This window comes from Porcisia hertigi, chromosome 31 (assembly GCF_017918235.1).
Source record: "Porcisia hertigi strain C119 chromosome 31, whole genome shotgun sequence".
Lineage (NCBI taxonomy): Eukaryota > Euglenozoa > Kinetoplastea > Trypanosomatida > Trypanosomatidae > Porcisia > Porcisia hertigi.
Genome location: NC_090590.1, coordinates 1,683,977 through 1,710,674, shown reverse-complemented (window position 1 = coordinate 1,710,674; position 26,698 = coordinate 1,683,977). Strand labels below are relative to the sequence as shown.

The following is a 26,698-nucleotide window of genomic DNA, read 5'->3' as shown; positions in this document are numbered from 1 at the left end:
ATAAAAAATTCCCCTTCCCTTCACACTGCTCATGTTTTTCTATTTCATTTTTGAAATGTACGGGCAAAGACACGACTCTTACTGTCGTGGCGCATTTCTGCGCAAGTCGCTGTCAAGAGGATGGCGGGCAGGGAGGGGGGGGGGAGGAGAGAGGGACGGGGTGACGCTACAGCTCAATGAGGCTTTGCAGGGCCCACGATCTATGTGGGCATTTGCTTTCCAGATTTACCGGCACTACTCCCTCTCCTTCCCCAACTCCACTGCATTTTGATTTCTATTCCCGTTCTTCCTTTCACTCTACCTGTAACCTGCAACACACACACTTGCACAGTACATGCACACCGGCTCTTGCAGGTTTTATAGTGTGTCATACACGCCTTGACGCGTTTTTCTTCCTCCACCCCCCTTCATCCCCTCCCTTCCCCCCCTCCACTCCCTTCCCTCCCTCCCTCCTCCCTCCCCTCTTCTGTGTCTGTACAGGTGACTGTATTCATTGGAAAGTTGCCCCACCCGCTGACGTGCGAATAAAAAAACTTAGCAAGTAAAAAAAGAAAAAAAACACGTTTTCGACGTCATAATTCAAACTCTAGCTGCGCGACAATGTTTGAACGTTCGAAAGTGGAGGTCATCATTGACAAATTACTGCTGAACCCAGTCCACAACAAGGCCGCACCAAATCAGGAGACGGGTGGGGCTTCCTCTTCCTTTGTAAGACAGTCACGCCTGCAGGCCTTTCAGGCAGAGGCGGCGACTGCGGCCCTCAAGACCGGTGTGCCCACCCGGGCCGGTTATTCTCAATGCAGCAACGGTGGCGACTTCTCTGCCCCTCTGGGGGTTGCAGATGGGGGAATGACGGAGGAGGAGGTTGTTTACCTCGTGCTGGAATCGCGCAAGTTGTTCATGTCGCAACCAATGCTGATCGAGATCCGGGCTCCAGTGAACCTGTGCGGTGACGTGCACGGGCAGTATAGTGATTTGCTGCGCCTCTTCGAGATGGGCGGCTACCCCCCGGATAGTAACTACATTTTCCTAGGCGACTACGTTGATCGAGGTGAGCAGTCCTTAGAGACTGTCTGTCTGCTACTCGCGTACAAACTGTATTTTCCCGACAATTTTTTCCTCCTCCGTGGTAACCATGAGAGCAGCAGCATCAATCGCATCTACGGTTTCTTTGACGAGTGCAAGCGCCGTTACAGCGTTAGGCTATGGAAGCTCTTCACTGACACCTTCAATTGCATGCCAGTGGCAGGTCTCGTTGACGGACGCATTCTGTGCATGCACGGAGGCCTCAGTCCTGAACTGTACAGCTTAGATCAAATCCGTCGCATCCTTCGGCCATCCGATGTGCCGGATAGCGGTCTCATCTGCGACCTGCTTTGGTCGGACCCCGCCGATGAACCCATCAGTGGCTTTGGCGAGAACGACCGTGGCGTGTCGTGGACCTTTGGTGAGGACGTTGTAGTGAATTTTACTAATGCGCTCGACCTCGACTTGATCTGCCGCGCACATCAGGTGGCGGAGGAGGGTTACAAGTTTTTCGCGAAGCGTCGGCTGCTCACCGTTTTTTCAGCCCCCAACTACTGTGGTGAGTTCAACAACTACGGGGCATTCGTTTGCGTGGATGAGAACCTCATGTGCAGCGTGAAGCAACTGGTGCCGCTGTTCGAGCTAGACGACTATATGAGCTAGAGGACTGGAGGGGAGATGACGCAGTGGCCAGCGAGTGATCTGTGGTTTTTGTGTTCTACTGAGTTTCTCGTGCTAAGGGCATATCTGTTTGTTTCCGCCTCTCTCTCTCCCTGTTGCTGAGGATGTCGCAGTGTTTTTTCTGTGTGTGCACTTGGGTTCTTTTTTTTCTCTCCCCTTGTAACTGTGCTCGGTTGTTCTGGTTGGTCTTCTGCCATCCACCGATACGGATGCGCACTTTATGTTTCTTATTCCATGTCCCCCAGCTTCGCAATCCCTTGGCTTCCACTCGCAGCCCACACCGTGACAGATGCACGCATGCTTCTCCGTCGGCTTTTTTTTCTGTGTGTGTCTGCCCAACAAAAAAATTCGATGCTTATGGCTTCCTTTTTTTTTTTTTCGTGCTTTGCTTCGAAAAAACAGCCGGCACCGCACCTTCCTCTAATGGCTCTGTATTTATATCGGCGCGGGCGGGTGAAGGTAGCGAAGTGAGAGTAGGAGCGGTGTCTGCACTCGCGCGGTGTGCGCCTTCCCTTTTTTTGTTTACCTCTCTCTAAATTACTGTTGGCATTCGATCGGCCTTGAAAGGAAAAAAATGGGCATCGTTGTGTTCCCCTCTTTTTTTTTTTTCCGAGTCCTGCACGCTTTAGAGCTTGTCCTTAGCCCACAATGTTTAGTATCAGTTTTGTTGCATAGAGTAAAGCAGAGCCCCCTCTCTCTCCTCCCCTCCCCTCCCCTCCCCTTCCTTCTCTTCGCTGCAACCCCGTCGTGCGGCGCTCGTTTTTTTTTTCAGTTCTTCTTATTTTTGGATCTGTCAAGGATGTTCCTGGCAGATGATAGTGTGTGTGTGTGTGTGCTGTCCGTGGTAGTTTTACTTGTGTGAGAAAAGCAACAAGAAGGTGATGCCTGTCACTCTGCGGCGCTGCGTTCTGAAAATGCCACTCTCTCCTCCCCTCCGTTCTGCCTTGCCCCGCCCTGTCGTGCGAAGCTGCATAAGCGGTGACCTCCGGATTTTGTCCCCCTTTCCCCCTCTAGCGCCAAAACACAAACGCAAAGTCAGCAGAAGCACGGAAAGGCAGAAGCGGGGATGTGCGTGTTGTTCCCCTCAAAGACCTCCAGTCCCCCCCCTCCCCTCCTCCCCCTCCCCCCCTTTCCACTCTTCCACTCTTCCACCTTTGCCCCGCCCTCCCTTTCCCCTTCTGACATTCCCCCCTCCAAAGAAAAAATAAAGAAATGATGTGAAGTGAGAGAGGACGGGGGATCGGATGTCTCTCTATGAGCCATATTTTTTTGTTGCCTTTTTCCTTTTTTTTTCAAGGAGGGAGGAGTAGGCGGGGGAGGGGGTGGCGATGTTCGTGGCCGCTCGCGACCTTCGCTTGTCTTGCGCTTCTTTCTTTTTACTTTTCGACCCCCTTTGCTTCTAGATGGTGAGTACCGTTGGCTCGAGTCTGTTCGCGGGGCTTATAAAGAAGCGGTGTTTAGTCTGTATCTTTAGATTTGTGTGTGTGTGTGTGTCCTCCGAGGCGGCGGGGGGGGGGGGTGGGAGGGATGACGTAGGAGGGCGTGTGTCAGGTGCTGATGTGCAAATAGGAGCTCCCCTCCTCCCTCATATATATATATATATACATACACACACATACATATATACATACATATACATGCGCATATGTGTGGATCATTTGTTTTTCTTTTTCTGCTGGCTGCAGTTTGTTTTACCTCTCATGGCACATTTTGCTTATTTGGGCCACGTGCATCTCCTCTCTTTTTCAGGTTCGGTGTTACTTCTCATTCTCTCACAAAGTCCTCTTCAAATGAAAGATACAAATAAAATAATAATGAATCGTGGTCCCCCCAGGAAACAGAGTAAAGAGAGCGCCCTCGATCCCCCCTTTTCCTCTCTCCGTCTGTCTGTCCGTCTGTCTGTCTGTCTGTGTGTCTGTGTGTGTGTGTGTGTGTACGTATGCATCACCACAAAGTAGGGCCACCACATTTCTGTGAACTCAGTTACGGGTTCCACACTACACTGTGTAGCATGCGCAAAGCAAGCCGCGGCCCTCTCTCCTCCCTCCCTCCACCCTCTCTCCCCCCTCTCCCCTCTCTCCCCCCGCACCCCGTCTGTGTGTGTTGCTCTATTACTCTTTTTCTCAGGCAACAAGTCGGCAATTCGATTCTCTTGTTTGCTTCATCTCCCGCTCGGTCTCATTGTGAGTCCTTTTTTTTCTTATAACCGCGAACTCTCGTGTCCCTCTCTTTACCTCGGTTACAGAAGCGGCGCGGTCAGCCACATGCTGCGCTCTCCCTGTGAGGCGAGAGGTCTACGGTCCCGATGCGATGGAGCGAGTAAAGCAGGCGCCTCCAGGTGATGTAATGCCAGATTCACCTTCACCTGCTCGTCTGCTCGATGGTCATTGTACTGTCTTTTCCCATGAAAACAGCGAGGTGCCGAATAGCAGGGTCATCGGAGACAGGCAGGCCTATAGTTGCACTTGGGAATCCCCACCACCACCGCCAGCTCCGTCAGAGATTACCTTGTACGCGGCCAGCTGGCCTCCGTATGTTCTGCTGCTCGTGTCTTGCTTGGCTGTTGCTGCATCCGGGCTTGGCGGGAACGCGGCACGTGTCATGTTGCAGAACAGTTTTGTGAAGAATCGCTTCTTCGCGAAGTACAACTACATCGTGCCCAACACTCTCGGCAGCTTCTTGATGGGGCTTTTTGTGAGGATAATCCCACCCGAGAACACACTGCCCCTGTCCTATCGCTCTTTTTGTGTCGGTTTTTGCGGCAGCTTCACGACGTTTAGCTCTTGGATCGTTACGCTGATGGTTCAGAGCACTGCTGCTGACGCTTTTGAGCACCTGTTCATTGGTGGTGCACTGCCCATCATGTTTTTCCTCTGGGGCCGCGACTGTGGGCGTGGCGTGCGATGGTGCTGCGAGCATGTCTTTGGCTGCCCCTGGGAGACGTGGCCCTCACATCCCTCACGACTGCGCAGCATTGACGCGGTTTGGTTTCTCTTTTTGGTTATTGCAGCAATTCTGGCGCCGGTTATCGTCCAAGTACAGATCAACAAGGGAAGGATTCGAGTGATTTCCACTGACGACGTTCGCACGGTGGTGATCGCCCCCGCAGGCGCGGTGACCCGCTTTCTGCTATCCGTGTACCTCAACAAGAAGACATCCCTGGCGGAGTTCCCACTGGGCACACTGGCAGCGAATCTCCTCGGTGTGCTGCTCGCCATCATCATGCTTAACATGGAGCTCACCCACATCTTCGATGAGTGGTATGTGGTGGTGCAACATGGCATCTGCGGCGCGCTCTCCACCGTCTCCTCACTCGTCAATGAGCTCGTTAGCTTCCACGGATGTGGCCGAGTTGTGTTTGCGTACGTCTACGCGTTGGTGTCCGTAGTCGTCGCCATCATCATTGCTGGCATTGGGCGGCCTCAAAATTATCACCGCTCTGTAAACTGAGTATCCTCTGCTAGTGTAGAACCAGAAGAGATGTGGGGTAGTGGTGGTAGGGATGCAGAATCACTGACGAGGTGTGTCGCATCTCACACGTTGAGCTCTTTGCTCAATATCGTTACCTTCCCTCCTCCGTCGAATCTAATATGATTAACATATACATATATAAATGTGTGCGTGTATCTGTCGGCTCGTGCACCTTCTTGGATGCTTGAATATATATTTTTGTGGAAGCACAACTCCTACAGGAGTGACTATGTGCGTGTGTGTGTGTGTGTGTCTGTGAGGCTTTTCTCTCCTTTGGAAGGGAAGTGATGAGGCGATGGTGGCAGCGAGCCACCTCGATCACCTCACCTGCTGCACTTGTCGGCAAAACAGCATTTATGCGCGTTGAGAAGTTGAGCGGGGCACCAACTCTCCACACTTCCGCCCTCCCTCTCTCCCACTCTTACAACTTCACTTCTGTGCTTCACATCCATCTTTACTCTGGCCGCACGGGCGTGTGGGTGCATGTGTGTCTTTTTTTTTTTTTGCGCTCCCGTATACTACATATCTCAGTAGTTTGTTTTTTGTTGGCAAGCGGACACTGCTGCCACCCGTTTTTTTCTGTTGGGTCACTGAGGCAGCCCCAAGCCCAAAGAGGCCGCGTTGCTCTCGACTTCTTTGCAAACATCTGATAAAACAGCAGTGTTGGGGAGTCGACAGCGGTTTTACAGAGGGGGACGGGGGGGGTCTACCAACATTCATTTGTGTTTATCCTCGTGTGTGTGTGTATGTGTGTGATGCTTTTGGCTCTTTGAGTCACACCGCAGATAATTCCCCTCCGACTCGTTTTTTCTTTTTTTCTTTTTTTCGTGGCGCGTTCAACCGTACGCATTGACAAAAAAAAATATATAACTCGCTTTCTTTTTAAACGTCTTGTCACTGTCACTGTCTCCTCGACGAACGAGACGGCGCTATAGAAAATGTCGGGTGGTGCGCCTCTTCCGCCTTCGCAGATGCCGCTGCACAAGGTTCACGACGTTCAGTTTGAGGTGTTCAAGGAGGCTCAGATCAAAGCTTACGCCAAATGCATCATCGAGCATGCCAAGTCCTACGAGCACGGCCAACCGGTGCGGGGCGGGATCAATGACCTGCGCATGGGCACGACCGACTTTGAGTACAGCTGCGAGACCTGCGGCCTAAAGCACCCGGAGTGCCCGGGGCACTTTGGCTACGTGGAGCTGGCCGAGCCAATCTTCAACATTAACGTGTTCGACATTGTGCTGATTGCGTTGAAGTGCGTGTGCAAGTACTGCGGTGCGCTATTGATGGACACCAACGACCCTTCGGAGCTCAAAAAGATCGCACACCTGCAGGGCCTCAACCGCTTGCGTATGGTCGCCAAGTTGTGCGGCAGCGTGTGCAAGCGCAGCAAAGACATCCAGGGCTGCGAGGGCAAAGGCCGGCAGCCTCGCATTGGCCGGTTTCTAGGCATCTACCCAGGTCTACAAATAAAGGTGACTCAAGAGGAACAGGATTACGTGTGGTGCGCAGATAACGCGCGACAGGTGCTGGACCGCGTCTCAGACAGCGACGCACTCGTCATGGGCTTCGATCCGCGATTTTGTCACCCACGCGACTTAATTCTCACCGTCCTGCCCATTCCCCCACCGCACGTGCGCCCCGCCGTCGCTTTCGGGTCCGCCAAGTCAGATGATGAGCTCACTCATCAAATCATGTCCATCGTGAAGCGCAACATACAGCTGCGCAAGGACAAGGAGTCCGGTGTCAAGGCCGCCGTAGACCGCTCACGTGCACTTTTGCAAGAGCACGTCGCTACCTTCTTTAACAACGCCTCCACTTTCTACAAACCCGCCAAGGTTGGTGACACCAAGAAGCTCAAATCGCTGACGGAGCGGCTAAAGGGCAAGTATGGCAGGCTGCGTGGCAATTTGATGGGCAAGCGCGTAGATTTTTCGGCACGGACAGTCATTACTGGTGACCCGAACATCGATGTCGATGAGGTGGGCGTACCGTTTTCTGTTGCCATGACGCTCACTTTTCCTGAGCGGGTGAACGTGATCAACAAGAAACGGCTGACGGAGTTCGTGCAGCGTACCACATACCCGTCCGCCAACTACATCATCCGACCGAATGGCAACGTCACGAAGTTGGCTCTTGTGAAGGACCGCAGTCTTGTCAATCTCGACGTTGGCGACGTGGTCGAGCGCCACGTCATCGACGGCGACGTTGTGCTGTTCAACCGACAGCCGACGCTGCACCGCATGAGTATGATGGGGCACCGCGTCCGCGTGCTCAACTACAACACCTTTCGCCTCAATTTGTCGTGTACGACGCCGTACAACGCGGACTTCGATGGCGACGAGATGAACCTGCACGTCCCCCAGTCACTGCTAACGAAGGCGGAGCTCATTGAGATGATGATGGTGCCCAAGAACTTCGTGTCGCCGAACAAGTCGGCACCGTGCATGGGCATTGTGCAAGACAGCTTGCTCGGTAGCTACCGTCTCACTGACAAGGATACCTTTGTTGACAAGTACTTCATTCAGAGTGTGGCGCTTTGGCTAGACCTGTGGGAGCTGCCCATTCCGGCCATCTTGAAGCCGCGTCCACTCTGGAGTGGAAAGCAAATCTTCTCGCTGATTCTACCAGAAGTGAACCACCCCGCCTCTTCGTACGACAAGCCGCCCTTCCCACACAACGACAAGAAGATTATGATACAGCGTGGCCAGCTGCTGGTCGGCGCCATCACGAAGGGCGTCGTCGGCGCCGCCCCAGGGTCGCTCATTCACGTAATTTTTAACGAGCGCGGGTCAGACGAGGTGGCGAAGTTCATTAATGGCGTGCAACGCATCACGACCTACTTCAACTATTGCTTCGCCTTCTCGGTCGGCGTCCAAGACACCGTGGCGGATGCGACGACGCTCAAGGAGATGAACAACGTGCTGCACAAGACGCGCCAGTCTGTTGAAAAGATTGGCGCTGCCGCCAACAACGGTAAGCTGACCCGCAAGGCTGGCATGTCGCTGTTGCAGTCTTTCGAGGCGGATGTGAACAGCGCCCTGAACAAGTGCCGCGAGGAGGCGGCAAAGAAGGCGCTGAGTAACGTGCGGCGCACGAACAGCTTCAAGGTCATGATCGAGGCAGGTAGCAAAGGGAGTGATCTGAATATTTGCCAGATTGCTGTGTTTGTCGGACAGCAGAACGTCGCTGGCAGTCGCATTCCCTTTGGCTTCCGCCGCCGCACGCTGCCTCACTTCATGTTAGACGACTACGGGGAAACATCGCGTGGCATGGCGACACGCGGCTACGTCGAAGGGCTGCAGCCGCACGAGTTCTACTTCCATACCATGGCAGGTCGTGAGGGGCTCATCGACACAGCCGTCAAGACCTCCGATACTGGATACCTGCAGCGCAAGCTCGTCAAAGCACTGGAGGATGTGCACGCCTCGTACGATGGCACGGTGCGGAATGCCAATCAGGAGCTCATTCAGCTGGCCTACGGCGAAGACGGTCTGGACGGTGCTCGCATTGAAGGCAATCAGGCCTTCCCTATTCCACACATGACGAACTGCGAGATGGCTGAGAAGTACCGCTACGAGTACAACGACGAGGGAAGCTTCTCCGAAGACATGGGCGGTCATTACATGGATCCGTTCGTGCGCGACTCACTGCTGCGCGACCCGCAAAGCGTGTTAAAGCTGCAGGAGGAGTTTGATCAACTGATGAAGGACCGCGCAACGTCGCGTTTGGTCATTGACATGGAGGACAAAAATAAACTCAAAATGAACTTGCCCGTGAACGTAGCCCGGCTCATCCAAAACGCGCGCACAACGATGGGTAAGCGCAGCCAGGTGTCTAATCTGAACCCGATCACTGTCATCAACCGTGTGCGGGAGCTGCAGGAGGATATCATTCAACTGTTTCCATCTTACCACAAGGATTACAACGGCCGATTTACTAACGTGCTCAGTCAGCAGCGCGTGGAGCGGGCCTTCACGCTCTTCGGCATCCACCTGCGCCAGATTCTCGGCTCGAAGCGGGTGCTGAAGGAGTACAAACTGAACGACAAGGCTTTCGAGTACTTGCTGAAGGAAATCCGCACCAAATATCAGCAGTCACTCATCACCCCGGGCGAGATCATCGGTGCGATCGCCGCGCAGTCCTGCGGAGAGCCAGCGACCCAGATGACCCTCAATACCTTCCACAACGCAGGTATCTCTTCCAAGAACGTGACCCTTGGCGTGCCGAGACTCCTCGAGCTGTTGAACGTGAGCAAGAACCAGCGCAACGCGAGTGTGGCCGTGTGCCTCATTCGCGAGTATCAGAAGCGCAACAAGGCACAGGAGGCGCAGCAGTTCATCGAATACTGCACCCTGGCGAACATCACGACGACCGTGCAGATCATCTACGACCCAAACCCCCGTAACACTGTCGTTGCCGAGGATGAGGAGATGATCCGGTGGGAGCAGGCAGTTATGAATGAGGAGGAGGAGGAGCAGGACGCGGGGCAGCCGCCGTCGCCTTTCATTGCACGACTCATCCTCGACAACGATCTCTTCAACGACAAGAGGCTCAACATGAAGGATGTGAAGAGCGCCATCCGCCAGGTGGATGACACCTACACGGTGCAGGCGAACATGGAGAACGACGGCCAGCGCATTGTGCGGCTGCGTCCGCGCAAGTGCACCGGGGCGGACTCCGTGCCAGCGCTCACGAAGGCGGTCGCCCAGCTCCTGCAGAACGTGCACCTGCGCGGTATTCCCGGCATCAAGAAGACGCTGCTGAAAGAAGGCAACACGTTCCGAGTCGACCCCGAAACGGGTGGCATCAAGAACGAGTCGAGCTGGATGGTTGATACGGAAGGCACAGCGCTGCAGCGCATCTTCGTCGGCGTCGTGAACAGTGAGGGTAAAAACATCATTGACTTCTCCCAGACCAGCAGTAACAAGATCCCAGAGGTGGTGACGGTGCTCGGCATCGAGGCAGCGCGGCGCAAGCTGCTCTTTGAGCTGCGCGAGGCCTACCTGGCTTACGGGCTCAACATCAACTACCGCCACTACACGATCCTTGTGGACACCATGTGTCAGCGTGGTTACCTGATGGCTGTCAGCCGTACTGGCATCAACCGCAGCGAGACATCTGGGCCGCTGATGCGGTGCTCCTTTGAGGAAACGGTGAAGGTGCTCATGACGGCGGCGGCGTTTGGCGAGAGGGATCCGGTGCGTGGCGTGTCTGCAAATCTTGTGCTCGGTAACCAGGCTCGCATTGGCACCGGTCTGTTTGACCTCATGCTCGACATGAGCAAACTCCAGCATGTTGTGCCGCTTGATAAGGCCACGGAGGCGCGCACTTCAAACGTGTACCACACAGAGGCGTCCGTCGCACTGGGCTCCTCAACTCTGCAGGGCTCACAAGGCGAGTGGCCGCCGTCGACTGTGCACCAGAACAGCTCCCTTCCCGCGGGCGCCTCTTCCTTATACCCGCGCCACGGAGGCGCTGGCATGTACGGCGGCATCCCGATCGAGGCTAGCGCGGTGCAGTTCAGCAGTGTCCTGCCGACGACGATAGGAACGGCCTTGGCCGCCTCGAACACAACCGATTACCTCAGCAGTCACCACCTCTCTCGTGCCTCGACATATTTGGCATCGTCGGCGTTGCCGAGCACAAGCGCACTCGATGCTGAGTTGTCTTCATATCATCTGCAGTCTGTGGCCCACTCTACGGCGTACGGTTACCCACCCATGGCAGCCTCCGGAATGCCGATGCCTCGTGGTGGTGGTCAGCTCCCCATGAGTGAGGGCGGTTCTATGCCATATCCGTACGATGCGTCGAACGTTGATCGCTTGGACTCCCTCGGCGGCGCAGGTAGCTCACTCGCGAGTGCGCCCTACGACCCCACTCGGCAGCCGTCCCAGGATTTCTCCCCTACTGAGGAGCAGGAGGAACAGTGAAGGTGAAGGTAAGTAAAAGCAGCTAGTGAGGCTCACAGTATGCGCCCCCCCCCCCTTCCCCAGCCGCTCCGCCACCGCTGCTGGTGGGTTTGTGCGGGGAGCCTCACCTTCGAGGTTCCCAGCCTTCATTGCGATTGACTGACGTGATGCCTTTGCGAAGGAGTCTGCTGTCGTCTGGTGTTAGACATTCGAGGTTACGCGTGTCCTTTTCTCCTTCTCCCTGTCTGTTTTGCGCTCACCCCTGTGCGTAGCGGATGGGCGAAAGGGGCCGCATCACATCTTGGGTCCGTACGCTCGTGTTCGCAGTGGGGGTTTTCATTCTTCAAATGGAGGTTGCATCGAAGAACGACGCAAAAAAAAAAATATTTAACCGAAAGGAGAGCCGTTTATGTCCCCCCAAAGAGTTGTTTGTACCGATATGATGTGTGATTCGTTATTTTTTTTTTTGGTTTGGTGCCTTTAGCGTGTTCGTGTGGATGTCTGTGTTCGTTTTTATTCGTGCGGTGAAATTTCGAAGGTGGTCGCCATTTGATGAACGCGGGGGGTGGGGGGGGTGCGGTGCTGTACTCTCCCCTCCTTCCCGCCTCCCGTCGTTTTGCCTCCGATTTGTTTTTTTCCTTGTTTCTTTTTGGTTGTTCCTTGGTTGGTTGGTGCTAAGCGAGTGGTCAACTCAAAAACGATTTAAAAACTCATATTAAGGAGAGGTGCTCAAGGCGGACCGCCACTTCCAGCATTCGTGGAAAAAAATAAAGGCGATGGCGGCGGGACTTGCAAGAAGGCGGGGGGGGGGGGGGGGGGGCAGAGTCACCCATTGGTTGTTGAGAGCCGCTTCTCTTTTAGAATGTTTCTTCTCTCGTCAACTCCCGAATGCTGGTGTTTCTACGAGAAGGTTTGCCCCTCCCCCCCCCTCCCCACTCCTCCTTCCCCTTCCACTGTAATGATGCGTAATGTGCCGTTCACGCTGGGGTCTAATGATTACCACAGGAGTATCGTCGCTTTCGCTATATATTTTTTTACAGCCACAACCGTCGTGTGTGTTCATTACAACGCGTTTTTCTTTTTTCTCTTTCCCACTGTGTGTCCGTGTATTTATACGCTTCGCCGTGAGATATTGTCACGATGCGACGGACAGTGCTGGCCGCTATTGCCGGCTTGCTGGCTCTCTGTGTGTGCTTCGCGCACGCAGAGATCTTCTTCCATGAAGAGTTCAACTCCTTGGATGGCTGGGTGCAGTCGGAGCATAAGAGCGATTACGGAAAGGTCGAGCTCTCTTCGGGTGCGATACACGTGGACGCCGCGAAGCAGCAGGGCCTAAAATTGACGCAGGACGAGAAGTTCTACGCGATTTCGAAGAAGCTTCCGACGCCAGTTTCAAACGATGGCAAGCCGCTTGTTGTCTCTTTCTCAGTGCGGAACGAGCAGGATCTGCAGTGCGGCGGGACTTACCTCAAGTTCTTCTCTGAGCTGAACCAGAAGGACTTCAACGGTGAGTCCCCGTACTGGCTGATGTTCGGCCCCGATAGGTGTGGCTCCAGCAGGCGTGTGCACATCATCCTGAACCACAATGGTGAGAACCACCTCTGGAAGAACATGCACATTCCAAAGGAGGGCCGCGCCACCCACGCCTACACGCTCGAGATCGCGCCCAACAACACGTATCAGCTGTACGTGGACGGCGAATACGCCACGTCCGGTTCATTGGAGGAGGAGTGGGACATGGTGCCGCCAAAGACCATCGCCGACCCAAATGAGAAGAAGCCCTCGGACTGGGTGGATGAGGCGATGATTCCGGACCCGTCCTTCACCAAGCCAGAGGACTGGGATAAGGAGCCGGCGACCATTCCCGACGCCGAGGCCGTCAAACCGGAGGACTGGGACGACGCGGAGGACGGCAAGTGGGAGCCCCCGCAAATACCGAACCCGAAGTACCCCGGCGAATGGAAGCCGCGCCTCATGAAGAACCCCGCCTACAAGGGCCCGTGGGCGGCGCAGCAGATCCCGAACCCGGCTTACAAGGAGGACCCGAACCTGTATAGGGCTTCGGCACCGTTGCAGTATGTGGGCATCGATGTCTTGCAAGTCCAGGCTGGCAGCATCTTCGACAATATCGTCATTGGCGACAACCTGCAGGAAGTCTTGAAGGTGGTGGAAAGCACGTACGGCGCCATAGCGAAGGAGGAGAGGGAGCTGCTCGACGCGAAGGCCAAGGAAAAGGATGAGGCGGAGGCCAAAGCCGAAGCAGAGGAGCACAAGGAGCAGGCGGGCGATTCAGATGACAAGGGCGCCAACGACGAGGAGGACTTGTAGTTCGTGGGGCGCAGAAGCACGAGGACAAACAAGTGAATGTCCGGTGAGAAGTCCCCACGTCTGAGGGAGCCCCTCGTGCTCACTCCCGCGCCTTCACGTTTTTCCCTTTCCAGTACTTTTTGCAGTGCAAAAAATGGAAAAAAGAACAGCTCAAATATACATGCACATCGATGTGTGTGTGTGTGTGTGTGCATGTGTGTACCTAACTGTACCTAAATGAAAACAGAGCCCGTAACTGAGGACCACTCCCGCATTCGCGTTATTTTTCTTTTTTTTTTCACTGGTGGTGGTGGATCATTCGAGCATACGTCGAGAGTATTTTCTCACATTCAGCCACTCGACGCCTGTTCCCCCCACCCCCCACCCCCCCTTTTTTTATACAAACAGACAGACAGAAAAAGAGTGATGCGTCACGAGGTGGACACCAGTGCCAGTGGATTCGTTCAGATGGCGTACATGCTTTTTTTTTTGTCGGGGGGAGGAGGGGTTCTCTGCAGAAGCAGACGTGTGTGTTCGTGTGTGTCTGTCTGTGTTTCGTGAAACAGATTTACACTTTGCTCGTCTTTATCTCCCTATTTTTAGTGAGTGTCTCCTCCCCCTTTTTCTTCTTTTTTTCTCCTCCTTCCCCCCTTTTCTTTACGATACTGTAGTAACTGGTGTGGATGTGCACGCTTTTCTATCACGTGCGCGTGCCTGGTGTTTGTTCAGCACATAAATGAGAATCGTTGGGCTTTTTTCTTTTCCTTTTATGTGCTGACGGACGAGACGCGGCTGCCACGTTCATGTGCAAGAACACGAGGGCAATGATAATGGGGAAGGGATCTCAAAGAAGAGAGGGAGAGCGAAGGCAAGGGGGTCTTTTCAGGGCTCGGATGCATCATTGTTGCTCTCCTCCCCTCCCCCCCTCCCCTCCTCTTTTCCTTCCCCCATCCCCCTGCTTCCCCCCTTGTTCGTCACCATTGAGCACATTCTTTACCAGTTTGTCTTGCATCGGATCTTTGAATGTGTTTCCTCGCGCAAGAAATATCGAGTCTGACGTGCATGGGGGAGGGGAAGGAGGGGAGGGAAGGAGGGGAAGGAGGGGATGGGGGGAGAGCGTATGACGCGTATATTATTGAATCGCCTGCCAAACCTGTCTACTCTCTTTTCTGTCCCTGTTAAGCGCCATATGCATCACGTACGAGAGAAGGACAGGAGATGTGATTCCGTCTGGGCTGCGAAAATCACGTTGGCTGAATAAGGAAGGCAATCCGAAGAAAAAAAAACAAATGATGGGGGGGAGGACAACAAAATACGTGCTGAGCGCATTGATGCATCAATTTGACCCCCTCCCCTCCCAAACAACAACAAAGGAGGAGGTCCCGCTACTGAGAAGGAAAAAAAAGACGTGGTCCAGCTGCACAGCTTTCGCACCCCGCTTTTCTTTTCCTCTGTGTGCGCTTCGCCTTGGCTGACGGCAATACGTTACCGCTGCACGGATCTCTGCAGTTTGCGAGGGGACGCATGGGCACATGACTGGCCTCATCCTCTATTTGTGTGCGACATGCCTTGTTGCGGATTCATCTGTGCTCTCGATGAATTCCATGACTTTCTTCTTTTACTTGTCCTCTGACAAGTTGCTTTGCACTTCTCTCCACCCCCACCCCTTTCTCTCCTTTTCTGAATATGTGTTTTTGGTCATCCATTCATTCCGTCCGCTCGCTCGCTCGCTCGCTCGAGACAGACAGACAGACTTCTCTTATACATTGTGAGCAGGCAGAAAGGTCTAGTGTATCACTAAACTGAGAATAGAGCGACATATATCTTTCGGGGGCTTATAGATACGTTTTCGTAGTGCTAAGACGACTGCTCGGCAAACATTCACAAAAAAAAGTATATATTTTTGTATATATTTAGATTAATTAGGTTGAGCCGACACGCTGGTCTCTGCGGCCGACGTGTTCTCTCACACCAGCCTCTGTGTGTGTGTGTACGTTTTGCACCATCTTCGTTTCTCTCCGCCCATGTCAAACTGGTGCCGCACTTGCAGGAACGGGCCTCACTACTCATAGTTCAATTTTTTTTTTGTTTCCAATTCCACTTTTTGTCTTTTTTTCTATTGTTTTCCCTTGTCTGCCCCCCCCCTCCCCCTCCACGCACACACGCACACACCTACGCTGTCTAGACCGCATGGCGTATTCAGACGTACGCCAGAAGGTGTTCCGCGTGCCGGGCACCATTGTGCTGTCGGTTGGGCTATCATGGGACTTTGTCGGTGTCGATCCAGTCGACTTGGACCTTAGCGCCGTCTGTTTTACAAAGGAGGGCCGCTTTCTCGATGTCGCTTTTTTCAATCACCTCTTCCCAGAGGGCACGGATGAGGGGGATCTGCGGAGGCACGACATCGTGGATACGGCACTTCTTCCTTTCATGTTTCTGAGCGGCGACAGTACGATTGGCGGCGAGGAGGAGAATCAGCTTCCTGGCCTCGCGCTCGCCGCACGGAGGCGTCACCATCAACTGCTTCGCCGAGAAGGTCATCACGTCGTGACAAAGGGTGGCATGCTAGGCACGCGCGACTTCACAAGCGCCGCAGTGAATGTGTTCCACCGTCTTTACGAGGAGGAGCAGCTCTCGGACGTGCAGCGTGCGGCGGATGAGGCAATGGGCTACGACGACGAGGATGTTGCAGATGATTTCGGTGGGGGTGGTCGGCCTTCACGGCGTGGCCAGCGCCGTCATCGCGTGATAGCCGACGAGGTGCTCACGTTTGTGATGAGCAGGATACCAGTTGAGGCGGATGTCATCTTCTTAGCGGTGTCGAGCTACACCGGCCAGGATTTCACAACACTGTCTCGGGCGAAGCTGCTCATCTACAACGAAACCACAAACGAGCGTGTCGGTGCAATCGATTTGAAGTTGACCACCGAAAACGGGACAGCGAGCCTGGCCGCCATGCTTGTTCGTGTGCCCCCATCCCAAGAGGACGGTTTTGTGAGCATAGATCAGGGCAGTCCTCTGGGCAGCGCTGCTGTACAGGAGTGGGATTTGCGAGAGCTCAACGTGCGGACGTTCGGCTATACTTTTGTGGATACGCTTCCGCTGATGTTGGGGGTACTTGGCGTACCGCATCAGTCGCTCGTGGATGTTCTGCAGAACGTACCGGATTACTCCCTGTCAAAGGAGAGGGCCGCGATAGCGTCACGGACACTGTCCGACGTGCGCTTCGGCGTGGGCTGGAGTGGCGAGCACGACATCGACGCTTTTCTGCTCTTTCTCGACGGAGATAACAACTACGTCGATCATGTATACCCAAAGAACGGGAAGCTGCGGACGATGGCGCGAGACGTGGCTCGCCACTCCGGCGACGCACTTTGTGGTTCCATCGCAGCCGGGGATGAGGAGTTTATTGATCTCCTGACGTATCGCGTACCGCCTAACGTGAGCAGCATCGTCGTTGGTGCTATCTGGATGGAGTCGTTCGGGCCCGAAAAACGGAGCTGCATGTCTATCTTTGACGTGCCGGACCTGTATCTCCGCCTGCAAAACCGCACCGTTATGAATCTCTCTTCCATGGAGGTCGATCGCTGGCCAGTGAACCGCGAAGCCCATGACCCAACGATCAAAAGGCCTCTGCCGACCTCGTACAAGGACGCTGAGGACCGGGTACAGCCGGTGCGTGCGGTGGTGCTGGGGGCGTTGATTAAGACTGGCACGCAGCCCTTTGGATCCCTCTTTCCTAACGGCCGTCGGATTGATCAGTACTTCCACAAGCACCGTCGAGCTGCCTCTGTGGACGGAGCCAATCGGAGCGCTGTCACCTCTCTCACTTCTCGCGTTGAAGGCCGTGGTGAGGCCGTGTCGGAGTTTGAGGCGGGCTACGAGGAGGAAGTGCCGCTCTTTCAGATGGTCCCGATCCACCAATATGTCCCGGTCGACCCGCGCCAGGGTTTCTCGCGTGTGATTCCTTACCTGCAGTGCATGATGGCCCGTGCTGCAACAATGGAGCGCAAAACGATCACGACGGGCCGCCGTGAAGTCGCTGAGGACGAGGCTCCTGGACTCAGTAATGCGGCACCGCATTGCTCTCAGAGGAGCGCTGGTCTCGCTTCACTGGACCAAACCACCGGTACCACAGACTCACGCGTAGTGCTAAATCACGAAGACAACATGGTTGGCTGGAATCCGGCCACGAGCGCCTCTATGCGCCGTGGTGAGCGTGGTGAGGCTGTTGTGGAGGCCGCGCGCGAGCGGGCTTCGAGGGATAGAGCGGCGGCAGCCGCTCTGCGTGATCGTTATGCGCGAATGTGGTCAGAGATGAAGCACTACGACAACCGCACCGATCTTTTCGCTATCGCCGTGCAGTTCTTGGAGGTCGTGGAGGTGCAGCCGCAAATGCCGGATCGTTTCAAGTGCCATGGCGAGGTGTGGGTGTTTGGTCAGAGTAGCTGCATCGTCCCGATGCACGGCAGCGTCTCTGTCTTCGACAACAAGCCGTACCGCTCCCCAATCCTTGTGGATCGTGAGAGGCTCGTGTGGGCCGATGCTAACAGCACCAGCACGAGCAGCTGCGGCTACTTCATTGTCCACAAATACGACCGGCTGCGCGTTCTTTTATTTGAGACTGCATCCGTCGGCGTAGCAGACGTGGACCTTCTTTCCATGGACGCCTTGTGGGTTGATGCGGGCAGTCAGCGAAGCGGTAAGCTCTCCGATCGGTTCAACTCCGTCGAATGTAACGTGCGCCTTGACAGCGGTGCAAGCCACGCGGATGCTGGTGAGCCCCTCTATAGCGGTGAGGTGCGACTTCGAGTGTCACAAGTGCCACTCAGCGCAGCCGTGGAAAGACTCCAACGGCAGACGGACAACATCAATGCGCAGTGTAGACACACGCGGAGATTGCAGCAGCGATACGACGAGCGGTACTACAACAATCGGTACCGGCCGTGCGCTATTATGTGAGGGAAGGGGGCGGGCGTGCACGCGGAGAGAGATACAAGCGCAGGTATCGGCTCACTATACACTATATTGTATTCAGAGGTTTAATACCGTAGTACAATACGTGAGGCCGGCCCCACGTGCCGCCCCCGTCGTGCGCGTCCAGGACCCGGCCGCAGCGTGCCAGGCAGGCGCAGAGCGGTACCGCACCCATTTCGACCCCCATCGTGTCGACAGGACTCCTGCCCGAGACTCTGTACATCCCTGCTTCACATGTCGCCTCACGGCAACTTCAACTGTGCCAGTCGTCAGCTAGCGCACCGCCCTCCCTCCCTCCGTGTCACTAGCGTAACGATACTGGGCAAACGAAGAGACTATAAGAGGGTACATCCCTGCGGTGGCGCTGACTTGGTGAGTTGAATGCACACCGATTGGCCCCCCCCCTCCCTCCCTCTTCCTCTTTGCCACTTTTTTTTTCCATGGATCTGTTCTACCCTTACGGCTCTGCTTTGCATCGACTGTACATTGTTGTTTCTTCCAGTCTTTTCTTCTTCGAAATGATCTCAGGATTGTCTATCGAAGAAGTTGCGCATGAGATGGGGAAGTCCTCTCTGCTCATCCATAGAATCCTGTTTTTCAGTTTTCTGCCTTTGTGTTATCGAGACTTTTTCATCTCGCGTCGTTGCTGGACCCTCCCCTTCCCCATCCACTCATACGCTTCCTCCCTTTGCTTTGTGTATGTGTCTCTATATAGATTAGGTGGCTCAGTTGCTCGTATTGTTTTTCTTTGCTTTCCTCCTCTTTTTCCCCCACTAGAGTTTTTTTTTTTGCTCCCTTCAGGTGGTTGTGCTTATAGAGCTCATTCCCTGTGATGGTGGTGCTCTTGGTGTGTGTGTGTGTGTGTGTGTGTGTGTGTTGGATGCGTCTGTTTGTGAGTGGCATACTCGTATTCTCTGATGGTGGCAGAAGAGGTGCTGGAGGTATGACGCCAGGAAACACCCCAAAACGATGAGGCTGACGAGACGCAGTGGCCGACGCACAGCTCTGTACTGTGGCGTTTCCCCTCTTATGAGCCTTACTCGAACGAGGGAACCAGTGACGTGCACCCGCGTGCGCTGTGTTTGAGAGACAGGTGTATATGTTGTGCGGTTCTTGCACCCCTCCCCCCCCTCCCTTCTTCACTCCTCCTCTGCACCTACTCACCCCTACACATTTGGCTCGAGTGTTTCTGTTACCCACAGCGTGAGTGTTTACTTCGACCACCCCTTCCATCCTATCAACCCCCCTCTCTGCCTCTTTCCCCTCTTGTCTCTTTTTTTTTTGCTCATTCTCCCCATTGGGTTGACCCTCTGTACCGGATCCACAAAAAATGGGATCTACATACACCGCTCTCACGAAGATTATCTCCCCTCGAAAAAAAACAAGTAACAAAGGAAAAAGGTGAATCTCTCAGTTCTTACACATAAGTTTTTTTTTATCTCCGCACTCGGCACACACACACATATATATATATATTTATACTCTCGGTTCGACTGGTCCCATCATGGCGTCCGATCCGGTAGACATCAAGCTGGACCTCGAGAAGGGGTGCCTAGCGAACGAGTGTGCTAAAAAGGTACAGGCCTATAATGCGTGCCTCGAGCGCATCAAGTCAGTGAACCCCGAGAAGGAGCCGCACTGCTACCACCAGTACTTCGACATTGTGCACTGCGTAGACGTGTGCGTTGACCCGAAGCTGTGGCCGACGCTCAAGTAATGGTGGGGTATAGCAGAGCAGGTGTAGATCTCGATGAAACAATGAATCTTGTCGTTCTGAGCATACACGATGGCATCCCTGCGCATTCCGTCATGGAATCCTGATTGTGAGGTTGAAGCACGACTCCGCTTATGGCAGAGTCGTCGAGGGGGTGTCCTCCCCTCCCTCCCTCCTACTCGCTTCCTCGCTCCCCCCAGCCCGCGCTGGCGGGTTCCGCCTGGTTAATAGGATCACAGGATTGGCGGCAGTAGGGGTGGTGCTGTTGTTGGTTATCGACTCGAAGTCGAGTGTGCACGGTTTTCTGTTTTCACATTTTTTTCTCCACCCCTTCCCGTTGTAGTGTCCACCTTAGTATATCTGAAGTAACCGAAAACTCTTTTTTTGATTTTTCGATGTAGTATGTTGTCTACGACCGTGACGATTACGTCAGGCGGAGGCAGCGCCTTCTACTTAATGCATGGCCATTCCCCCCCCAAAAAAAACAAACAAAAAAGCACAACAACATCAAAAAAGAAAGTAGATGCCATCAGAGAAGGATGCCACTGGTTTTCGCTTTCTCTTTGTGGCGCATGCGCATCCTGTGCAGAGGCGCTCGACTCGCGACGGTGTTGGATGTGTCTGTCTGTGTGCCTTCTCCAGTGTGCAGATTGTGCGCCCGCGTCTTTCTGATAAAATCTGGATGAGTTCTTTTGTTTCTGCAGCTGACGAGGGAAGTGTTAGTCTACACATCCATTACTTATACGTAAGGATTCTCTCAAATTTCTTCTCTGTGGGCCCTCGATGAACTATGGATTTTCTGCCCCCCCCCCCTTCCCCGTCTTACGGCGCCACGCATTTTTGTCACACTTTGTGTCTCTCACCTACCCACCCATCCTCCGTCTTCCTCTTTTCTCTTCTTCCCTTTCCAAATATGTTTGTTCAATGTGGCGCAGTTTTTTTTTTCACGATCCCTTTTCGCGACTGTCCAAGCTCGATCTCACACTTTCACACACACACACACACACAGAGTAAGGCGCGCCATCGCTGGCTGGATGTGGCAGTACAGTCTTCACCGTTTCCCGCGTTACGCTGCCGCTTCCGTTTATTTGGCTTTTTGAGCTACGCCCCCCCCCCCCCCCAGGAACCCTCTCATGCTGTGATACCAACACCTCCACACGCACACTCGCTTCACCGTACACACCTTCGTTGTTCCCCCTCCCCTCCTCTCTCCCCCCTGTTGTACTGCCTCACGTTTCATTTTTCATACCACACCGCTCAATTTTGCCCCGTCGTGCGCTCCTTTTTTTTTTTGCATTTCGAGGTGGCTGGAATCCAGCGACTACCCAAACCGCCATTCGTCTCATTTCTTTCTCATCTTCCATCGTAGGGGTCCAGTCGACAGAGACACGGGAAGGCAACGGGTTGCAGCAGTTCCATCTTTGCCATAGAAATATTTTTAAATTTGTTTAGCCCAAGCGCCTCAAACTTTTTTTTTTGGGGGAAGGGTGTGTGTGTACGACCGCATTTCTTCTGTTTCTACAGTGAGCTACGTTTATGTATCTTTTTATATATACATTTGCCAATTCACTGCTGCTTTGTGCTTTTTTGTGTGTGTGATACGTTGTTCTTCATTCTTGTTTTCTTATCTTTTTTTCCTGCTGTTGCTGCCGCCCCCCCCCCCTCTCTCTCTCCACCCTTCGCCCTCTCTCTCTCTCGCAGTTCGGCCTGTTTTCACGCTGATTTATGGGCTCCTCGTATTTGTGTCTTGGTCTGTTACTCGTTTCGCTGGACGCTCAGCAGTGTTGGGTCCCCCCTTCTCCCTTGCCCTGTTCATCTTTGGGCGCGAGACACACACACACACACAGAGTACAAAGTACACCGAAGTCTTTTTTTTTCCCCCCACCCCTTGATCTCGGTATTGTGTGGAGGCCAACACTGACCACATTTTTCATCTGCTGGCCTCTGGTGTGGTATTGGAGCGGATATATTTTTGTTTTACTCCCCCCCTGTCATTCATCAATTATCTGCGGCGCCTTCACTCCTCCCCCTTCACTCCTCCACCTTCACTCCTCCCCCTTACCCCCTTCACACTTTTTTTTTCGGGTCGTATTTTCATTTATTTGTTTTATTTTTTGGGGGGTTTCTTTTCTTTGGTTGCCCGACTCAGCGGAGTGGCACCGGGTAGGCGGCGGAGACGGCGGTGAGAGAGGCAGTCAAGTAGTTTAAAGAGATCTGCAGCGTACAGTCTCACGGTCTTGGGTGGAGGAGAGGGCGTTCGTGGACGGGGGATACAGGTGGAGGCGTCTGGGCAGGTGAACGGCAAACGAAGAGAAGAGGAGACAAAAGGCGTTCTCATCTCCATCTCCGAGCTACATTGCTCACACGCCTCGCCTGTGTTGCGACTCAGTTTCTGTCCCTTCCCCATGCGCACCCCTCCCTCCAGCAAAACACAGTGCACACACACACGCGCGCGCGTCCAACCAGTTTAGATCTTCCCTTGTGAGGCATATTTGTCGTTTTGTGGATCATCTTCGTTTCTCTCCCTTTTTTTTTCTCCAAACTCTGCTCGCTTGCTGCCCTCTTCCTTCATTGCCTCCTCTCTCTCTCTTTCTTTCCTCCCCTTTCCTAGAAGACAGTGCTCAAAGATGCATTACTTCTTTCTGGAGAAGCAGAGCCCGCTGTCGCAGCGCTGGCAAGTGCGACAGGTGGCCTTCGACAGCAAGTATCGGTACCTATACTACACAAAGTCATTGAGCAGGAGGGATATTGAGGAGGTCATGATGCGTAGCCACGAAGTCGACCACAGTTTCGGTGCATCTCTCAACTCCTCCGACGGCACGTGCGGTCGGAAGGTAAAGTGGAGTGGGAAAGTCAAGGTGACGCAGCTGCGATACGCAGCGGACGATTACATTGTGGCGCCCGGCAGCAGTGATTTTGACGAGCGTTTTTTGCTCACGCTCATCGTGGTCGGCTATGAGCGACCTTTGAAGGTACACCGTAGCCGTGGAAAGGTTGTGGGCTCCAGTAACCGCAGCATGAGCGGAACGTCCGAGAAGAGTTTCTCTTTGTGGAGCGTCGCCTCGCGGCACCGCAGCACGTCTCGTCTCAGCTCTGTTCGTCCCAGCGACAGTGATGGTGATGTGGACGTGGACGCTGCGGCTGACGTGACTGGTGTGACCCAGCCCCTCCTGGCGAACACCGAGCATGATGTGCGGGAGCCGGAGGCACCGTCAGGCTATTTGCATATGCCGAGCTACCCGGTGAATGAATCGCTCGACGACGACTTCGATGACGAGGAGGAGAACATGTTTCGCGATATCGACTTGGTGCCCGATGACGAGGAGGACGAGGAGGAGACATCCGTCGAGGCTTCGGAAAACGAGGAGGACAGCGACGACTGCGATGGGGATAACAGCCATGCGGCGGCGCTCAACTCACCCCCATCAACGCCCACAGGCAGCGCACGGAGTGGTTACAGTTTTTTCAGTCGTCAGAGGCGCGGTGCTAAAGGCTGTGGCATGGCGAGGGAGGAAAGGACAGTGCAGCTACACTTTCGTGCGGCCAACTATGACGTGTTTCGCATTGTCAGCCTCCGTGTTCGACAGGCGTTGGTACGTCACGGTCTGTGCGGCCCTTTGCACGCAGGGCTCCCGCCCTACGACCCCCGGAACGGTATCGCGCTTGCCACTGTCCCGCTACACCTGCGCAACGCCTTCCGCCGCCTCAACGATGTGGTCTTCTACTCACTCCAGATTGGTCACGTTGTCTATGTGCGGCAGCAGCGCGAGGTGCGCGGTATAGAGGGTTATCTTTGCATTACACACGACTCTATTTTACTGCTGCAGCTGGACGGGAAGTGCCCTCGATGGCTGGATCTGGAGGACATCATTGGTGTACAGTACGTGCTGCACAGCAATCACTCTTTTATTTCTATTCGGGCCGCGGAGCCGTACCCTGATTTTGTATTCATCCCTATTATCCCATGCTACCCGCCAAACTCGACTTTCGACTCGGAGGAATGCATAGAGGGGACTGTGAGCATGGTGCGGCGCCTGCTCATCCAGCGCTTGCGTGCAGGTGAGGAGGTGGCGCTGGCCCCCGTCTCTGACCAGCGGATTTCCGCTCAAACCGCCGAGGATATCGAAGAGTACGACGCGCTCTGCCACATTAGCGACTTGTCTGACACGTACGCGGACGTTTTTCAGTACATCGCGCAGGAGCAGACCACCGGTCACGTTCCGCTGCGCTGGCGCTGGGACAACTCCAAAACACCAAGTCACTTCACCTTCAAGAGGGATCTCTTCCACGCCTTGGAGCGCGAGGATGGCGACGACAGCGATGATGACGACGAGGCCAACGCCAGTCGTTCTCAGCGCCGTCCGCTTTTGAGCGCCGCTGCCGCCTCGCATGCGCACATGGTGGAGTCCGTGGTGCCGTCGCGGCAGCAGCAGCACCTCAGCACCGACAAAGGTCTTCTCGGTATCCCCGCCTCCGCGACGGTCAGTCGCAGTGCTGCCCACTACCCTGCAGCGCACCCATCTTCGTCCAACGCATCGCCCCCCGCTTCTCGAAAGCCGTCGCGCAACCCGTTCCCACAACAAGAGGGGTCATTGTACTGGAACACGAGTTTCATGCCCGCCACCATGACGCAGCTGATGGCGCCTCCGTCCCATCGCGCAGAGCTGCGGGCGAAAAAGAAGCTTCTCGTCACACGCACTGATCGGCGCAACCCGGGCAATGCCAAGGCTGCAGAGGATATCGTCGGTAACACCCCGCCGACTCTGTTGGCGCTCCCTTCTGCTGCACACACGGTCACCGGCGCGAATCCCGGGCAGAGACAAGAAGCCGCAGCGACACAGCCGATCGCACCCACAAAGGCGTCCGCTGCCGGGGCGCCGGCACCCGGTGGTACTACAGCGATGTTTCCGTCACCCCACAGTTCAAGCAGTCCCGGACCTGTCACGGGCGTAGCACCTGCGGCGGCACGTCCGACGCCACAAAAAGGTGGCCAGACTGCATCACCCGCTCTTGGATCCACGCGTCCCACAACCGCCAAACCCAATACCTACGGTCTTGTTCCCTCCCAGCAGCACACGGACCCTGCTGCCCTTGACTACTGGTTCTCGGCGGCGGCGGCGTCTTCTTCGGTTGCACCAGTGGCCACCGCGCAGAAGGGCGTCCAACTCAGCAAAATTCACTCATCTATCCAGCAAGAGAAGACGTCCATACCTCAACCGTTGTCGACTCAGCTGGCTGGGACGGCTGCTGGGGTTTCTGGAAGTAGTAGCAGCCGTCCCACGCCCGCGCCAGCACCGACTGGCAGTACTCTTACCTTCTTAGGGAATGCAAGCGGCAGCCGTCCAGGCCTCACGCAGTGCGCACCATCGTCGTCTAGTGTTCCTCTTGACAGCATCACGAACGCCAGCCGCTCCCCGAGGGAGGTGACACACACTGCTGAAAACATCTCCAAAAAAATGCCAAGTGGCGAAGATGAGGAGAGCGATGAGGATTTTGACAGCGAGGACATGGAGGATATGCTGCAGCGTCCGGAGGGTCTTGTGCCACCCCCTGCTACCGGTGCTACAGCACTTGCTCCTGCTGCTTCTACTGCGCCACGTGGGGCAGCTTCAGCAGCAGCCGGTGCCACGACTGGGGAGAGAAAGGATGCTGTCATCATGGGCACCGACGGTGCTGCGTTTGTGCCGATTGGCGATGGCGTGGTGACACAGGTAGTGCTGACGGCGGAGATGCTTCCCGGGTACAGAGGACATCGAGATAAGGACCGCCGTAGTGATGGTGCATCAGCGCCCTCTCCGAGTCTACAGGCGCGGCCTGAGCTGGTGGCCTTTATTCCACCAACGGCCTTGCCTCACTGATGGTGGCGAAAGCGAGGGAGGTGAGGGGGGGGGAGACAAAAAAAAACGAGAACAGTGCGATGGATGACACACATGTGTCGCTTCTGAAACGTCTCCAGAGGGCATCCGACTGGTTGCGTTTCGATACTCCTCTCCCCCCCCCCCCCCGCGGTGTTCCTGCTCCTATTTTTTTGTCCCTCTTTCCGCTGCTGATGCTGGGCCTTTTGTCCACACTGCGGCGTTCTTGTTGTCCTCCGCGAAGGCTTACAAAAAAAAAAGACGCAATATACTGCAGGGGTCAATGTTGTCTATGTGTGTGTATACGGGAATGCGCGAGTGCCGTTGGTGTATTTTCACAGCTTGTGTTCCAGCTAATTCAAACCATCGATCGTGCGCCGTGTTTCGACTTTCTCTATTTTTATTTGCTGTTATTATTATGTTGTTGTTCGGTGCTACATCTTTTAAAGACTGTCTAGGGGTGGAGGGGTCTTCGGTATTAGTTGTGGCTGGCGCATAGACTTTTTTCACTGTCGAATGCGTGTTTTACCTTGATGTACTCAAGAGGTGTCCTCCGCCCTCCGCCCACACACACATCCACACACACGCACACACACAATGTGACAAATCTGAGATAACTGCACGTGTGTGTGTGTGTGTGTGGATGTGTGTAAACTAATTTCGAATTATCGAGACTTTTTTTTTCGCTGTTGTTGTTTTAAGTCACCTCGTGATTTTTGTGTCACCGTCTGTTTTCGCATGGTGAGAGGAAGCGATAG

At 54.5% G+C, this 26,698-nt stretch overlaps 7 protein-coding genes across 7 annotated transcripts; all 7 read left to right on the top strand.

Annotated features, from left to right (window-relative positions):
• Positions 1 to 600: 600 nt before the first annotated feature.
• JKF63_03973 (uncharacterized protein) lies at positions 601 to 1,689 on the top strand (the record flags this gene model as incomplete). Its single annotated transcript, XM_067899969.1, has 1 exon — positions 601 to 1,689. One exon carries the CDS (start codon positions 601 to 603, stop codon positions 1,687 to 1,689), a length of 1,089 nt encoding a protein of 362 aa, XP_067755175.1.
• A 2,328-nt stretch (positions 1,690 to 4,017) lies between these two features.
• JKF63_03972 (uncharacterized protein) lies at positions 4,018 to 5,157 on the top strand (the record flags this gene model as incomplete). The annotated part of the gene is made up of 1 exon (XM_067899968.1): positions 4,018 to 5,157. The coding sequence occupies one exon, from the start codon at positions 4,018 to 4,020 to the stop codon at positions 5,155 to 5,157; it is 1,140 nt and encodes a 379-aa protein (XP_067755174.1).
• A 959-nt stretch (positions 5,158 to 6,116) lies between these two features.
• On the top strand, positions 6,117 to 11,108 carry JKF63_03971 (uncharacterized protein; the record flags this gene model as incomplete). Its single annotated transcript, XM_067899967.1, has 1 exon — positions 6,117 to 11,108. The coding sequence occupies one exon, from the start codon at positions 6,117 to 6,119 to the stop codon at positions 11,106 to 11,108; it is 4,992 nt and encodes a 1,663-aa protein (XP_067755173.1).
• A 1,119-nt stretch (positions 11,109 to 12,227) lies between these two features.
• JKF63_03970 (uncharacterized protein) lies at positions 12,228 to 13,415 on the top strand (the record flags this gene model as incomplete). The annotated part of the gene is made up of 1 exon (XM_067899966.1): positions 12,228 to 13,415. One exon carries the CDS (start codon positions 12,228 to 12,230, stop codon positions 13,413 to 13,415), a length of 1,188 nt encoding a protein of 395 aa, XP_067755172.1.
• A 2,169-nt stretch (positions 13,416 to 15,584) lies between these two features.
• JKF63_03969 (uncharacterized protein) lies at positions 15,585 to 18,356 on the top strand (the record flags this gene model as incomplete). The annotated part of the gene is made up of 1 exon (XM_067899965.1): positions 15,585 to 18,356. The coding sequence occupies one exon, from the start codon at positions 15,585 to 15,587 to the stop codon at positions 18,354 to 18,356; it is 2,772 nt and encodes a 923-aa protein (XP_067755171.1).
• Positions 18,357 to 19,875: 1,519 nt separating this feature from the next.
• Positions 19,876 to 20,088, top strand: JKF63_03968 (uncharacterized protein; the record flags this gene model as incomplete). The annotated part of the gene is made up of 1 exon (XM_067899964.1): positions 19,876 to 20,088. One exon carries the CDS (start codon positions 19,876 to 19,878, stop codon positions 20,086 to 20,088), a length of 213 nt encoding a protein of 70 aa, XP_067755170.1.
• A 2,624-nt stretch (positions 20,089 to 22,712) lies between these two features.
• JKF63_03967 (uncharacterized protein) lies at positions 22,713 to 25,943 on the top strand (the record flags this gene model as incomplete). The annotated part of the gene is made up of 1 exon (XM_067899963.1): positions 22,713 to 25,943. The coding sequence occupies one exon, from the start codon at positions 22,713 to 22,715 to the stop codon at positions 25,941 to 25,943; it is 3,231 nt and encodes a 1,076-aa protein (XP_067755169.1).
• Between the last annotated feature and the right edge of the window lie 755 nt (positions 25,944 to 26,698).